General features: G+C 33.8%; 2 protein-coding genes and 1 long non-coding RNA gene across 5 annotated transcripts in view; 2 read left to right on the plus strand and 1 right to left on the minus strand.

Moving 5' to 3' along the window:
• LOC113510372 (transmembrane channel-like protein 1) overlaps positions 1–3,601 on the minus strand; it is a 30,095-nt gene extending 26,494 nt beyond the window's left edge. Inside the window, exons 1-2 of one of the 2 annotated variants that reach the window (XM_052903357.1) lie at positions 3,352–3,601; positions 1,836–1,971 (exon numbers count right to left, since the gene is read on the minus strand). In XM_052903357.1, coding sequence (XP_052759317.1) covers positions 1,836–1,962 — 127 coding nt within the window. In that variant the 5' untranslated portion in view covers positions 1,963–1,971; positions 3,352–3,601. Of the gene's footprint in view, positions 1–1,835; positions 1,972–2,851; positions 2,982–3,351 lie in introns of those variants that run through there. The other variant, XM_052903358.1, reaches the window with a different exon arrangement.
• A 2,709-nt stretch (positions 3,602–6,310) lies between these two features.
• On the plus strand, positions 6,311–8,867 carry LOC128202573 (uncharacterized). 2 transcript variants are annotated; one of them, XR_008253866.1, is made up of 2 exons: positions 6,311–6,982; positions 8,006–8,867. It is a non-coding gene; the product is annotated as an uncharacterized LOC128202573 (long non-coding RNA). The 2 variants fall into 2 exon arrangements; XR_008253865.1 differs by having other exon boundaries at positions 6,311–6,870.
• Positions 8,868–9,366: 499 nt separating this feature from the next.
• Positions 9,367–13,198, plus strand: LOC113510392 (protein C10). The gene is made up of 4 exons (XM_052903304.1): positions 9,367–9,528; positions 9,850–10,095; positions 11,511–11,647; positions 13,062–13,198. Exons 2-3 carry the CDS (start codon positions 9,879–9,881, stop codon positions 11,639–11,641), a joined length of 348 nt encoding a protein of 115 aa, XP_052759264.1. The 5' UTR covers positions 9,367–9,528; positions 9,850–9,878; the 3' UTR covers positions 11,642–11,647; positions 13,062–13,198.
• The last annotated feature ends 1,057 nt before the right edge of the window (positions 13,199–14,255 follow it).

Here is a 14,255-nt window from a genome sequence, read left to right on the forward strand (position 1 = left end):
GATAGATAGTACATTATAGGTTGTACTTTGTACATTATACATTTACTTAATAATACAATTTAAAGACAATTTAATAAACTTTTTTTTTATTTGATTAAGAAAAAGGCTGTATTGTTGTTTTCCTTAGCCATAGTACTCGTGGGAGATGATAACTGAGAATAGAGTCAGGTCAGTTGGTTTTTTTTTTCTTATTTCTGCTAATTAGAGCTCTTAAAAAGTCAACTTTTTTTTTACTGTATATATTCACTTGTGTATGCTTGCTAAAATTATATGTTTATTAAATTTGAGTAAGTATATTTAATATTTATGAACTAGCGGCCCGTCCCGGCGTCGCACGGGTGGACATTTTTAACATTTCTGCCTTCTGCTCCTATTGATCGTAGCGTGATAAAAAGTATACTATACCTGCCCAGGAGTATGAAGAATCATTGTACCAAGTTTCGTTAAAATCCGTCGTGTAGTTTTTGTTTCTATAACGAACATACAAACAGACAGACAAAAATTTTATTGATTGCATTTTTGGCATCAGTATCGATCACTAATCACCCCCTGATAGTTATTTTGGAAATGTATTTCATGTACAGAATTGACCTCTCTACAGATTTATTATAAGTATAGATATAGATAAGTTACTAGATTATAATTGTTTATATAATAATTGTATTAAAATAAAAAATAAAAACTTTAATTGTGACAGTTATATTAATTTAGAAATTAAAATACTAATACGATTTAAAAAAAAAATTTAAAATCTAATAAATTTATTAATTTTTTTTTTTAAATCTCTATCTTTTTAAAAATTTTTATTTTTCTATGGTACCAATCTGTAAATATAACCTTTGAAATAGAAAAGAATTTTCCAGATCACAACTGACAGAGTTATGAGGTAACAAACATAAAAAGAAAGAATAAAACCGAATTGAAAGCCTTCTTATTTTTAAATTAATAATTGATTATTTGATTAAATAATTTTTTTTTATGCCACTACATGTAACCACACCAGGAGGGGTGAAAGGGATTGTTAGTAATGCATACTACCAGTCCCATTGCTAGCAATATACTTTGCTATTTGTATTGTGATACCATTAAATTCCAGGTGTATTCATCATGGGAGGCTAACTGACCTGCCTTTTCATTCTCATTTATTGTTCTACATTGGTACCTCGCCTGTGTATACCGTTAGTGCAGGTGGGGTTACTGTTCCATTATCATCCATTATAAAAGTAAAAAAACCATAACAGGCTAAGGCTAACGCAGAAACAATTTGGTCCCTGAATAAGATCAACTGAAAAGAGAATAATTTACTCTCAATAGTTGACCGCAGTATGCTAGCTAATGCTATTCACTACCTTTGAAAGATCTGAGGTTATAGGATGAAGTAAATGGCATTCCACATTGTTATGGCTTTTTTTTTATACAACTTAGAATGACGGCCCACCTGATGGAAAGCGGTAACCGTCGCCTATAGACATGAGCAGTACCATGGACATAACAGAGTATACTGTTTCGCCCATGATACCCCCCATGTATTGCAATTCCTGAGGACTCAGGTGTTATCCCTCTGTACCCAGTAAATTCGCGCCATATCCCACCCTTCAAACTGAAACACAGCCATAAAAACACAACTGCTTCACGATTGAAACACGAATGGGACGGAGGTACCCAAGCAATCAACTTTTGTACAAAGTCCCTATGGTATGGTTAATGTAAGAATTGGCAAACTTATTTGTACATCATTGCGGGCTATCTACCATGTATGGATGTAGTTGCTTGTCAGCATACTCATAGTGTGATATCGAATGTTATGTTTGAAAGTCGCTTAAAAATAAACTCACTGTAAGGCAGTTGACGCGACGGCATAAAGCTGACGGCGAGTTGCCGTGCCGTGTTGCTGCTCTGGGTCAACGACCGTCTGACACCCACTCCTGCTTCACCATTTGGGTCTATATCAATGTCATCCATCTTCTAGGTCTGTGAAATGGATTTGTATTACTATCTCAAATTTTAAAAATAAGATCCTATAGTGGAAAGTGAGTCATAAAAAATGCTATTCCATCTTTTTATAAAGTACATGACAATATGCATATTTATAGAAAGGTGGGGTAGGCCATACTATACTATGTTAGCTGTTAAATCTCTGCTGCTGAACAAAGGCCTCCACTTGAGGAGTCTTGCCAATAGCTGTTATATTTGGCAGGCAGGTTGACAAGCCCAGCTAGTCTTTGATGGTGTTTTAAGAGGGATGCTGCTGCCCATGCCTACTCAGAATTTTCTGGTGCCCATGACAGAGCTTTTCACAATGTACAAAGATATGTCTGTGAGTACATGATCCACCTAATTAAATGGCCAGACCCTCCTCGAAAGTAATGTTAATTCACCAATGACCACAAAGGGCGTTCTTAAAGGGATAAAGCTGTGTACCTGATGAAATATATTGCTAGGTGGGGCTGCTTATCCCCATTAATAATAATATGTTAATACAGTAACTTTTTTACTGTAAAATGTTGGATATGATGAAAGTGAAAATCATATTGTTGAGGGGAAAAGGCATAATATTTTCTTTCAGGTTGACTATCATGCAGTTCCACTTGGAAACCATTTTGGTTAATTCTATACAAATTTGTCCCTGGTGAGTACCAGTGAGGAATGAAGGGTGAAGACGAAAGAAGTCAGTTGGCCCATTGTTACAATGGTGGGGTTATTAACATATATGCTATCAGTATAGCACAGGCGAAGGATACCATTCTAATATTAACCATTAGAAAAAAATATATATTATTACCATATGCATATTTAAGGGACAGAGGGAGACGGGTGACCCAAACTCACCTTAGTGCTATCTGATACCCACCTCAAGAATCAAGCGAAAGTTTGCAAAGAAAATCACCATCATCTCAGGCATTATCTGTTCACTGTTGAACATAGGCCTCCACCCATAAGCAGCCATAAGAAGTGGTCCTGAGCCTGCACCTGTACCCACACATTGCAAAGATAATATAAGAAGGAAAGGGATTGTTAGTCATGCAGACTATCAGTCCCATTGCTAGTAATATACCCTATCAGGTCGACCTCCCCGTGGTCTCCCCTGGAAACCATCGTGCTGAATTCCAGATGTCTTTATCACGATGGGCTAACTGAGCTGTATTTTCATCCTCACCTATCATCCCTCACTGGTGCCCCGCCAGCGTATACCGTTAACGCAGGCGGGGTAATAATGATATTCCATTATCATCCATTTAAAAAAAAATAGGGGTACATAATATGGCCTTTTTAAGAGGTCAGACCCCACCTAAAATAATATTAACTACGCCAATGATTGTTACACAAATTGGGAATAAAGTGAATATATACTTATTATATCTGCTGAAATGATCGCCGTAGCTAACACCGACAACTCTTCCGTCAACAATCTACCTCTAAATGAACACACCTTTGAGATGAAGAGATAGTAATAATATTCTACATAAAAAATATTTTATTCGTAATAAGTAATAATATAAGAATAACGATTCATTTTAAAATGAATTTAACTTCCCGATTAATATATTCCATTACGATTTTAATTTTTAAATTAAAATATAAATAATAAATAAAAGAAAATAAACAAAACACATTTTTTTTTTTTTTAGTACGTTTGTTCCGTTTGGAACAGGCTAAGGTCGGAGACCATGCTGCCTAGTCTTCAAAAAGATAATTTGTCTGGAATTTTATTTTTCTAATGTCGCTTCAATTATTGTCATAATCTTCAATATTTCATTTGTCAAATCCGGTAAGTACATTTTCATAAATATCTTTTCTTGAGTTTTCTTAAACCAGTGGATTTATCAAATTAAAAATAAATAATTATAAAAAATCATTGTCTTGCAATTCAATAAAAGTATTCTTATAGCTCCTTGAATGTTGTAGTAATATAAGTGAAAATAGCTTTGAAACAAGAAGGAAATCTTAAGAGAAGCGGGATTGAGTGCGGGATATTTTCGGGTTTTTTGAAGATAATCCTAAGTTCGTCAAACATAATGTGTCTTTGAATGACAAATTCAGAGCAATCAAAAAAAAGGTGATGTAGAGATTGGGCTGTATTTGAGTTACACCATGTGCATGATGGGGAAGCGATCATGCCCATTCGGTGCAGGTGTTCGTTGAAATGTCCGTGGCCGATTCGTAATCTACAAATATTGGTGTAAAATTTTCTGTTTGTGTCCTTTCCTTTGCAGAACCACGGTTTTCCAATACGCCAATTAATTTTGCGGTACCATTTGCCTTTAGTCTGTAATATTTGAGTCCAATGCTCCTCCCATTTAGTTGTAACGATTTTATGTATTCCAATACTACAATCTGAGTAACAAAGGGGTAAATCTTGAACACGAGCAGCACTTGAATTAATAATTTTAGCCAAAGTGTCTACTTGTTCATTCCCAAACACTCCAATATGTGAAGGGGTCCAGATGAAGATAATATCTTTTCCATATATAGTACAGAGATGATAATATTTATTACGAATTTCTTGAATTAAGTAGTTTGATGATGAAATGAATGTGTTATTTTTTAATGCCATAAGAACACTCATACTATCTGTAATTATAATCCATTTCGAATATAGTACCTGTTTTTCTATGTATTCTAATGCTAAAAATATAGCTTTTGCTTCTGCTGTGTAAATACTAGCCAAAGTTGAAATTTTATAACCGTGACCAAATCTATTTGACAAATCGTAAAAAGCCACTGAAGTGCTAAGTGCATTTTTGGAACCATCTGTATATATCTGCCTGTAGTCAATAAATTCTGATAAAGTCTCATACATATCGTGCTTTTCTTTTATGTCTTTACGTATAACAATTTTGATCTTACAGAACTTACTCTCATAAAGGCCATTATAACAAGGAAGTATCTTACTACTATAGATGTTATATTCATCTCGTAAATTCAAATCATTGACAATAGTTTTATTCAAAAACATAGAAATGGGGCAATTTAATAATTTGAGTATGAGTGGGTTATTGGAAACTGAAAAAACTTTGAAGAGAAATTTGAGTTTTATGTATTCGAAACGAAGAAGGATAGGAGGCAAATTACATTCTACTTGCATTGAGATAATTGGAGAAGTATACATAGCACCTAAAATAAGTCTTAAATTCATATTTTGAATTTTTTCGAGTTTTTCTACTAATTTATGTTCTGAGGCATAACAAAAGAAAGCGTAATCAAAATTACTTCTAACAAGAGATTTGTAAAGTAAAAGGATAATTTTAGGATCAGCTCCCCAGTTACGACCAATTACAGATCTTATTATATTAGTGGCTCTTAAAGCACGATCTACTAAGCAATCAACGTATAGATCCCATTTTAAATTTTGATGAAAAATTACCCCCAGAAATTTAACGCTACAGTCTGTTGGAAGAGTTTGATTATTATATATAATATTCATTAATGGAACATATTTATGAACTTGATGAAAAACAACTACTTTACTTTTGGTTAAACTAATATCGAGGGAAAGAAGAGAAAAATATTTCTCAAGTCTTTTTAATGACTCATTTAACACTAATTGCATATCAATAATATTCTTTCCTTTTATATAAATTAATAAATCATCGGCAAATTGCAAGTTGTTCACACTGTTTCCTAAAATTGAATTAAGTTTATAGATATATAAAATATATAGTAGCGGGCTTAGAATACCACCTTGACATACTCCTTTAGAGCTTAACCTAGGTCCTATTAATTTACTATTTACTTTAACATACACTTCTCTATTACTAAGAAAATTATAAATCCATTCGATAAGTTTCATTGGAAGAAATGAGGATAAAATCGAAGATAGAACTGTTAAATTTACATTGTTAAAAGCTCCTACGACATCTAAAAAAACAGATAGAACATATTCATCATTATTCAAAGCAGTACTAAGGTCGACATAGAAGTTCGCTAAACTTTCGCGCGCTGAATATCCACGGCGAAAACCAAATTGATTCGATGGTAATATACTATTACTTTCAATAAAGAACTCTAAACGCTGTTTAATTAATTGTTCGAATAATTTGCCTGCACAGGACGTCAATGTTATAGGTCTATAGGAGTCGAAATTTGTAGGATCTTTACCGGGTTTAATTACTGGAATCAAACAATCCATTTTCCATTCTGGTGGGATAATACAGTCCTTCCATAAATCGTTAAAAATTTGTAAGAGTTTAGTAAGGTTTATTTTATTCAGCAATCGAAACATATTGTATGTTAAGCGATCAAGGCCACTAGCTGTATCTTTTCTAGATTTTACTGCACTGGATATTTCATCAATTGAGAATGGGTCAGTGAGAAATTTTGGGCATGAATTAACAGAATTAAACTGTTTGTCATCAAAAGGTGAGTGTACAAAATCAGGAGTATATTTGCGTAAAAAATCATTGACCCATGATATATCTTTAAAATGATTTTGACGATGTTTTGAATTTAGTTTTCTCATATTTTGCCAAACAGTGGAAATTGGTGTTAATCTATTAAATTTGGAACAAAATTCCTGCCACCCCTGTTGTCTTACTTGCTTAATTACTAACTTTTTAACAGCTTGAACTCTTTTAAAATTTATGTAATTATCGAGAGTTGGATTTTGTTTAAACCTAAGGTAAGCCGCTTTACTATCATTGACAGCTGTCGCACACCTGTTATTCCACCAAGGTACTGCAATATGTTTGTGCCTCTTTGAAGTATTTGCACCGCTATTTGATAAGTTCCTACGTGGAACGGAACGTTCCACAGCTGTCAAAATAATTTTACAGAACCTATTGTAATTGTTTAAGGGTTCATTGACATCATACTCGAAATCCAAAAGTAATCGATTAACAGTTTCAGAATAAAGATCCCAATTAACGAGACGTAGGTTTATACGATTTAACAAAAGTTTATTAACTTCATCTATAGGAGCATGTTGTTCACCTGACGGAGTTGATGAAGAGTTCTTTGTGTTTATTTTAGTAAAAGTCGGCAGGTGATAACTTCCTAACGGATCATCATGAACCGACCACTCGCATTTTAATGATATGGATGGGGATACCATAGTTAAATCAAGGCCATTGGGTCTCCAAATATGAGAGCCAACAGTAGTAACTTGCTTATCATTTAATAGTACCAAATTACATTCATCTAAACAATCAAGAATGTCTTTACCTCTTGTATTAGTGGAGGTACAACCCCACATAGTATGATGTGCATTTAAATCTCCAGATATGATAGTGGGTTTAGGAAGAGACTCCAAAAAGAACTTAAATTTGGCTTTAGTAAAACTAGGTGTACTATTGGTAGGACAGTAAATACTGGCAACTGAATACCAAGAATTATTAACTTCAATACTAATAGCTATAGTTTGCAAAGAATTGTCGAAAAAAGAGTGAAGTTTTTTATATCTAATACTATTATGTATAATAATCGCTACTCCATTGTGGTTATTACCACAATCATTTCGTTCTATACAATAATCTTTAATTTTTAATTTGTAATGTGGTTTTAGCCAAGTTTCTGAGATGAGAGCAATGTGAATATGATGTTCATTTAAAAATTGTGTAAAAATATGTCGATTGCTCAGTAGGCTCTGAGCGTTCCACTGTATGATAGTTAATTGGTCTCGATTGAATTTTGTGAAATAGGTCTATTACCAAAAGTATCATATAACACATTCAAAACACTTTTAGTGTTAATAGATGTGTTCTTTGTGTTATGTAGTGAAATAAGTTTGATTATGCTTTCTATTAAAAGTGATAAACTCTTGTTATCAGAATTTAGAATTGAAATTAGGTCTACATTTTTTTTAGGTTTGTTACCCAGTTTAGGAAATATTTCAGTGCTAAGTATATCTCCAAAAGAAGCAGGTCTGAATTTAGATCTATTTTCAGCAATTTTCTTTTGTTTAACAGGGCATTGCGGTGATACACTTGTGTGATTTCCATTGCAGTGTACACAAATAGCGTTTTCCATTCCAGTTGTACAAGTTTTATAATTATGCTCACCTTTGCAGATGCTGCAACGCTCAGAATTCTTACAGAATTTAGCTAAATGTCCATACCTCAAGCACCGGTAGCATTGTTTAACTGGTGGTATATATGGAGTGACATTGTGGCGCCAACCTCCAATATCCAGATATTCAGGTAATACAGATGCAGCAAAAGTAATTGTCACGGTTAGAGTTGGCTGTAACACATATCCATGAGTCAAGGTATTTTTTCTTAAAATTCTTTTAATAGCAATAATTTTCTTAGAACTCGATATCATAGTATATATTTTTTTATTAGATATATTTGTAGGTACATTTCTAATAACGCCTGTAACTTCTGTTGAAGAAGCAGGAATACTGGCCTTAAAATGGTAGTCATTTAAAAAAGTTTTATTATTTAAAAAAGCATTGGCTAAGTCTGGCTTTTGAAAGTATACTCCGATTTTGAATTTATTTATAGATCTAAGATAAGTTACCCCTTTATTAAATCGTTTTAAACAGGAGGAGAGTGAGAGCAAGTCTCTGGATCCAATGGTTTTCTGACTATCTGAGGATTCTACAAAGACAACAAATTCTGTCCCAGGGGATTCCTCGGGATATCTTCTAATATAATCTGTGACGTAGTAAGGTTTATACTTATCGACCTTATCAATTTCAGATTCTGAGTCAGTAGAAGTATCTTCCGAATATATATCCTTGTCATTACAAGGTTCATGGTCTACATCACCTGAATCGTCATCTTTTTTTTTCCTTTTTCTACAACTGCGCTTCCCCATGAATGCTAATTATATTACTGTCGCTGAATTTAGTGAAAATATAATATTTTATTCAATAATAAGAATTGATAGAGATAGTTTTAATAAATTAATAAAAAAAAATTAAAAAACCCGCTTGTTCTTATTCGAGTTTCCCGCCTTTTTTAAACAAAACACAATTAATATCACAGATTCACCACAGATTACAGAGACAAAAGCCAATATTTGCTCTAAAGATAGAGAATAGCGGTACGAAAATTTACTAATACGACAGACGTTATACCTACGTCATTTCATGTGATAGAAAATAAATTTTATTTTTATGTGAAATAAATACTTATTTTAAATAAAAATATAACTTATTATTTCATACCAATGTTCCGAAAAAATACGAAACAGAACATTTCTGTATTAGGTATCGGTTCTTCGCCTGATAAAAAAAATTATGACAAATAACCTTCGGACCTGTGCTTTAGGTCCCGTCATATTCTTCTCAAAGATTTGGGAAGCTCTTCTTCTTTTTTTTAATGGCTTCCTCCCGATAATGAATGAGGATGAGTTAGTGTCAAATTTTAACGACCACAGAGTATTCTTTATACTATTCTATGTTGCTTTCTATTAACGTTGACTGACATAACTTGACATTGACAAGTTATTTCGTCTGTGCTTGATCTTGGCCCTATAAATATTATTTTCTTTTCTCAAATTTAAAACTAATTACTATTATGTAGTAAAATATGCAGTTACTTGATTTTTAAAGTAAAACCAACTGATCAAGGTCCAACACAATAGGTACTTTCTTGTTTGTACTAACGCTAACCTTAAAGAGCAACACGGAAGAGAAAAAAGAACAGCATTTATTCAAGGAAAAACTGATAGTATCCCTAATTTAACCCACGTGATATATATTGTTTTAAAGAAAATCTTCAGTGCATTACAACTACATGCAAAATGGCTAAGTATCCTTCCAATAAGAGGAGGATGAGATTTCTAAGATATACCTACTAATAATATGTTTCTCTCGTTTCCTCATTACTGAGAGTCATGATTAGTCATAAATATGGATAAGACATAAATCAGTATTAATTATGTATAAATTTCTCTATATTTTAGATACTAAATGCATAATCTAACCTATAGCAATGGCTTCTCCACAAAATGTGACAGTTGATCAGATACGCAAAATTCTGACAGAGGTTCTAGAGGCCTTAGAGTCCGTCGACTATGCTCCGAAGCTAGATGAGGCGAAAGAAGCAGCCGGCAATGAGATGTTGAAAATGATGCAGATTGTTTTCCCCATGGTGGTCCAGATTGAGATGGAAACTATTAAACGGCATGGTTTTACCAATTCTAGAGAAGGTATGAATGATTTGTGCTTCTGTTAAGCAATCGGGTCCTCGGCTTGTTTGTCATTCTTAATTGCATAATTTTTTTTTAATTTACCACACCTTTTAAAAGTGGGTTATTTTATAGAAGTAAAGCAGTCATCAATTTGTTAAAATATTGATTTTTATTATTAGAGAAGCAAACAAACTAACAACCCACCTGATAGAAAGTGGCTACCACCATCACCCAAATGTGCTTGCAAGTCCCAGAAGAAATAAAATAGAACTTTTACATTTGCTGGTAGAATGTGGTCAGAATTGCAACCAGATAGCAAATTCTTAGGGCTATGCCTTTATATAATGGTAATATAAATGTAATACTAAACCAAGATGGCAATCACAATGCCAAACACCTATATCTTTGGATAAAGATGTCCCTAACAAATTGACAAACCTAATGCACTTTCTATAATTAATTGCCATTCCATATGCACCTGGCATGGTCACCCAAGTATACTGAAGCCTCTACAAAAGTTAAAAAAAAAGCACCAGTTAGTGCTATGTCAGTCTTTTAAGAAACTTAAGACCTCCATACATTAATGTAATGAAAACACTCAGAAAAGAGTTTATTCCATCAACAACATATGCAAGTCAAAATATAATGTTATAAAGAGCAATAGTTTCATTTATATTTGCAATTTATAAACTCAAAAACATAAATAACCAATAATTAAAAAATCTTTTACTTATAGAAAGCTACTTTATGAGTGAGTAATATGGCTGTATAGCTCATTATTTATAGATCATTTATTAAAAAAAAAGCTAGTGTATGTTCCTAGTAATATACATACTGTGATTTTGTGTCACATACCTAAAATATCTGCTCTTTACATTTCCTTTATACTCAGAATTAGGTACAATATTTACTGATTTCTAAGAAATATCAATAATATTATTATGAATCCAAGTTGTGCTTTGTAGATACTGTTTTACCAGAGGGAGACTTTGTACAAAAGTCGATTGCTTGGGTATCTCTGTCCCATTCGTATTTCTACCGTGAAGCAGTTGTGTTTGCATGGCTGTGTTTCAGTTTGAAGGGTGAGATATGGTGTGAAATTACTGGGTACAGAGGAATAACACCTGAGTCCTCAGGAATGGCAATGCATGGGGGGTATCATGGGCGAAACAGTATACTCTGTTATGTCCATGGTACTGCTCATGTCTATAGGCGATGGTTGCCACTTTCCATCAAGTGGACCGTCCGCTTGTTTGCCATTCTAAGTTGTATAAAAAAAACCTGTAATATTGAAACCTTATTGCTTGTATCTGGGATAGAGCTGGCTGGAAAAAGATGCATGAATCAGTTGCACTGACAAGAGGAAACTCTTAGATGAAAAGAATATGTAATAAAATTGATTAGTGTTTCTAATTTTTCTAATTTCATTTCAGGAATAGTACAGTTCACTCAGCTTGTACGGGAAATGGAGAGTGACAGCGAAGTAGCACGGCTCCACTCAAGGATTCGAAGCCACTACCTGCCTCCTGTGTCTATCAGCTCTAATGTAGACACCTCACTTTAAGTTTTGGTAAGTTTAATAGGACATGACTACATGAGAAGTCTAGCATGGAGAGCATATAAATAAGCCATGGCTCTCAAACTAATTTGTCCTTACCGAGAGAAAATGCTTTGATAAAAGTGAAAATTTACACATTTCAATGATTGAATTTTATCGAAATTTAGTTGAGTATGTACTCTTGTACATACTCAACTAAATCTTTTATTGAATTTGTAGTCTTTTGGAGGAAACAATAAAGAGTATCTATCTATCTAAGTACTGTCTATTATGGAGGTCTGTTCAACAGTGAATTGATGACAACTAAACACATCAGCTAAACATAAAAATTGATCATGTTTTCATGAAACTGCAGTTTATATGAAGTGGCATATTATCTAGAGATCTGTTGGTTTTCTTTACATAATTGTTAGTATAATTATCTACTCTACAAGAGATGGCGTTAGTTGTACCAATTTTTAATCTGTATTATTAATGCTATTGTTTATCCAAATTGTGGTAATACATGTCAATGCAAATAACACCATGAACATCACATAATGTATCATGATGCCCATAATGCCTATCATGTGCTGCTGCTGCTCAGGATTAAGGTGTTATGGCTCTTGTATCAGAAATCGTATAGGTTATCTTATCCTTTAGAGTCAAAATTGAAACAATAAACACATCTTTGGTTAGGTGATTTGAATTACTTAATTATGCTACCATTACTATGCTAGTTACTATCAACATTCGATCCAGGGGGGCATTGTTAGTAACGCAAACTACCAGTTCCATTGCTGGCAATATACTCTGTTAGGTCGACCTCCACTTTCATATGGTCACTCTGGAAACCATCGTGCTAACTTCTAAATATATTCATCACAATAGGCTAAGTGATTCTTTTCATTCTCACCTCACATCCTTCATTGGTGCCCGACTAATGTTTACGATTAGCACAAGCTGGGTAACCATTCCATTATTATTTATTATCCCCTCCATGCAGTTCTACCTAGAAACCATAGTTTTTTATTCTTAATGAATTCATCAAATTGGGCTAACAGACTTGCTCTCATCTTCACTGGTGCCCCAACAGCGTATACTGACAGCGCAGGCGGGATTACCATTACATTATCATCCCCCCCCCACCCCTCCCCAGCCCTTTGGTGCTTAGACTGCAACTGTCGCAGAATAGTATAGAATATTTTTATTTATAAAATAGTATTATGTCTTCGTAAACTCTTTTATACATCCTTACATGTTTTGCCCAATTCATTATTATAATGCCATGTACAACCACGTACATATGTGTCATACTTTATTCTTCAATCATATTTTTTTTTAATAAAATTTCTTCCTCTTCTCTCTCAATCAACAAGGCCTTAATGTGCCTTTGTTTTTGTTTGCTAACATAGAAACGAGATATTAAGTCGAGACTTTGTTTTAGGAGTCCTGTATGTGAGTCGTCACCATCAGAGATGGGAGCGGCAGACAAGATCAAAGGCATATTAACCATCTTGACTAGCAAACCCCACATTGTATTCCAAATAATACAGTATTATTAATAATTATTTTATCAATTAATTTTCTATTATTTTATACTTAAACGTTTTGATATATTTACTATGACTATTAAATTCTTTGTTTAATTATCAAATACAATTAAAACATCTGTGTTATTTGAACTGTGATACAATTTTATCGAATTTATAGTTATTTCATGTAAATTTAAGTCTTTAAAGTACCTTACAACTAATATATAATGCGACAGTACTCACTTTGGGTCAGTTTTACATAAAATTAATAGACATGAGACAACACCCATTCAATCAGTATTTTTTTTAATGGGTAATGATAGAATAGTAACCCCATCTGCGCTATCGGTATACGCTGGCGGGGCACCAGTGAGGGATGATAGGTGACAATGAAAAGACAGGTTAGTTACCACATCGTGTTGAATACACATGGAATTCAGCATGATGGTTTCCAGGGGGGACCACGTGGAGGTCGACCTGTTTGGGTATATTGCTAGCAATGGGGTCCTTAGTCTCCATTATTAACAATTCCTCCCCCCCATCCAATCAGTATTGACTGTACTGAAAGACAAACACATAAAGTATATACAATTTTTTTTTAATGGATGATAATGGAATGGTAACCCCACCCGCGCTATCGGTATACACCGGCGGAGTACCAGTGAAAGATGATAGGTGAGGATGAAGTAGGTCAGTTAGTCCACCGTGACGAATTCCATAAGAATTGTTCACGATGGTTTCCAGGGGGAACCACGTGGAGGTCGACCTAATAAGGCATATTGCTAGCAATGGGGCTGTCAAACTCCAATGCTAACAATCCATTTCCTCCCAGTATATACAGTTTCTACTTGCAAAATTACTCTTGTGTAAGTCTTTTATATTTGGTTGGGGAGAGCTTTGATTGTATAATTAAATTTATGTGTACAAAGACACTGCAACAGTTTTTACAAATATTTAACTATGAACAGTACAGAAATTATTCATTCATCATCTTCCTACCCTTATCCCAATTATTGTATGGGGTCGGCGTAATTTTTTTATCCATATTACAAAAAGATTTGGCTTTTAGTTTTACGACCGGCCACCTGTCTGACGTCAACCCTCTT

The sequence above is a fragment of the Galleria mellonella genome, unplaced genomic scaffold (assembly GCF_026898425.1).
Source record: "Galleria mellonella isolate WM207_F2 unplaced genomic scaffold, CSIRO_AGI_GalMel_v1 utg139, whole genome shotgun sequence".
NCBI lineage: Eukaryota > Metazoa > Arthropoda > Insecta > Lepidoptera > Pyralidae > Galleria > Galleria mellonella.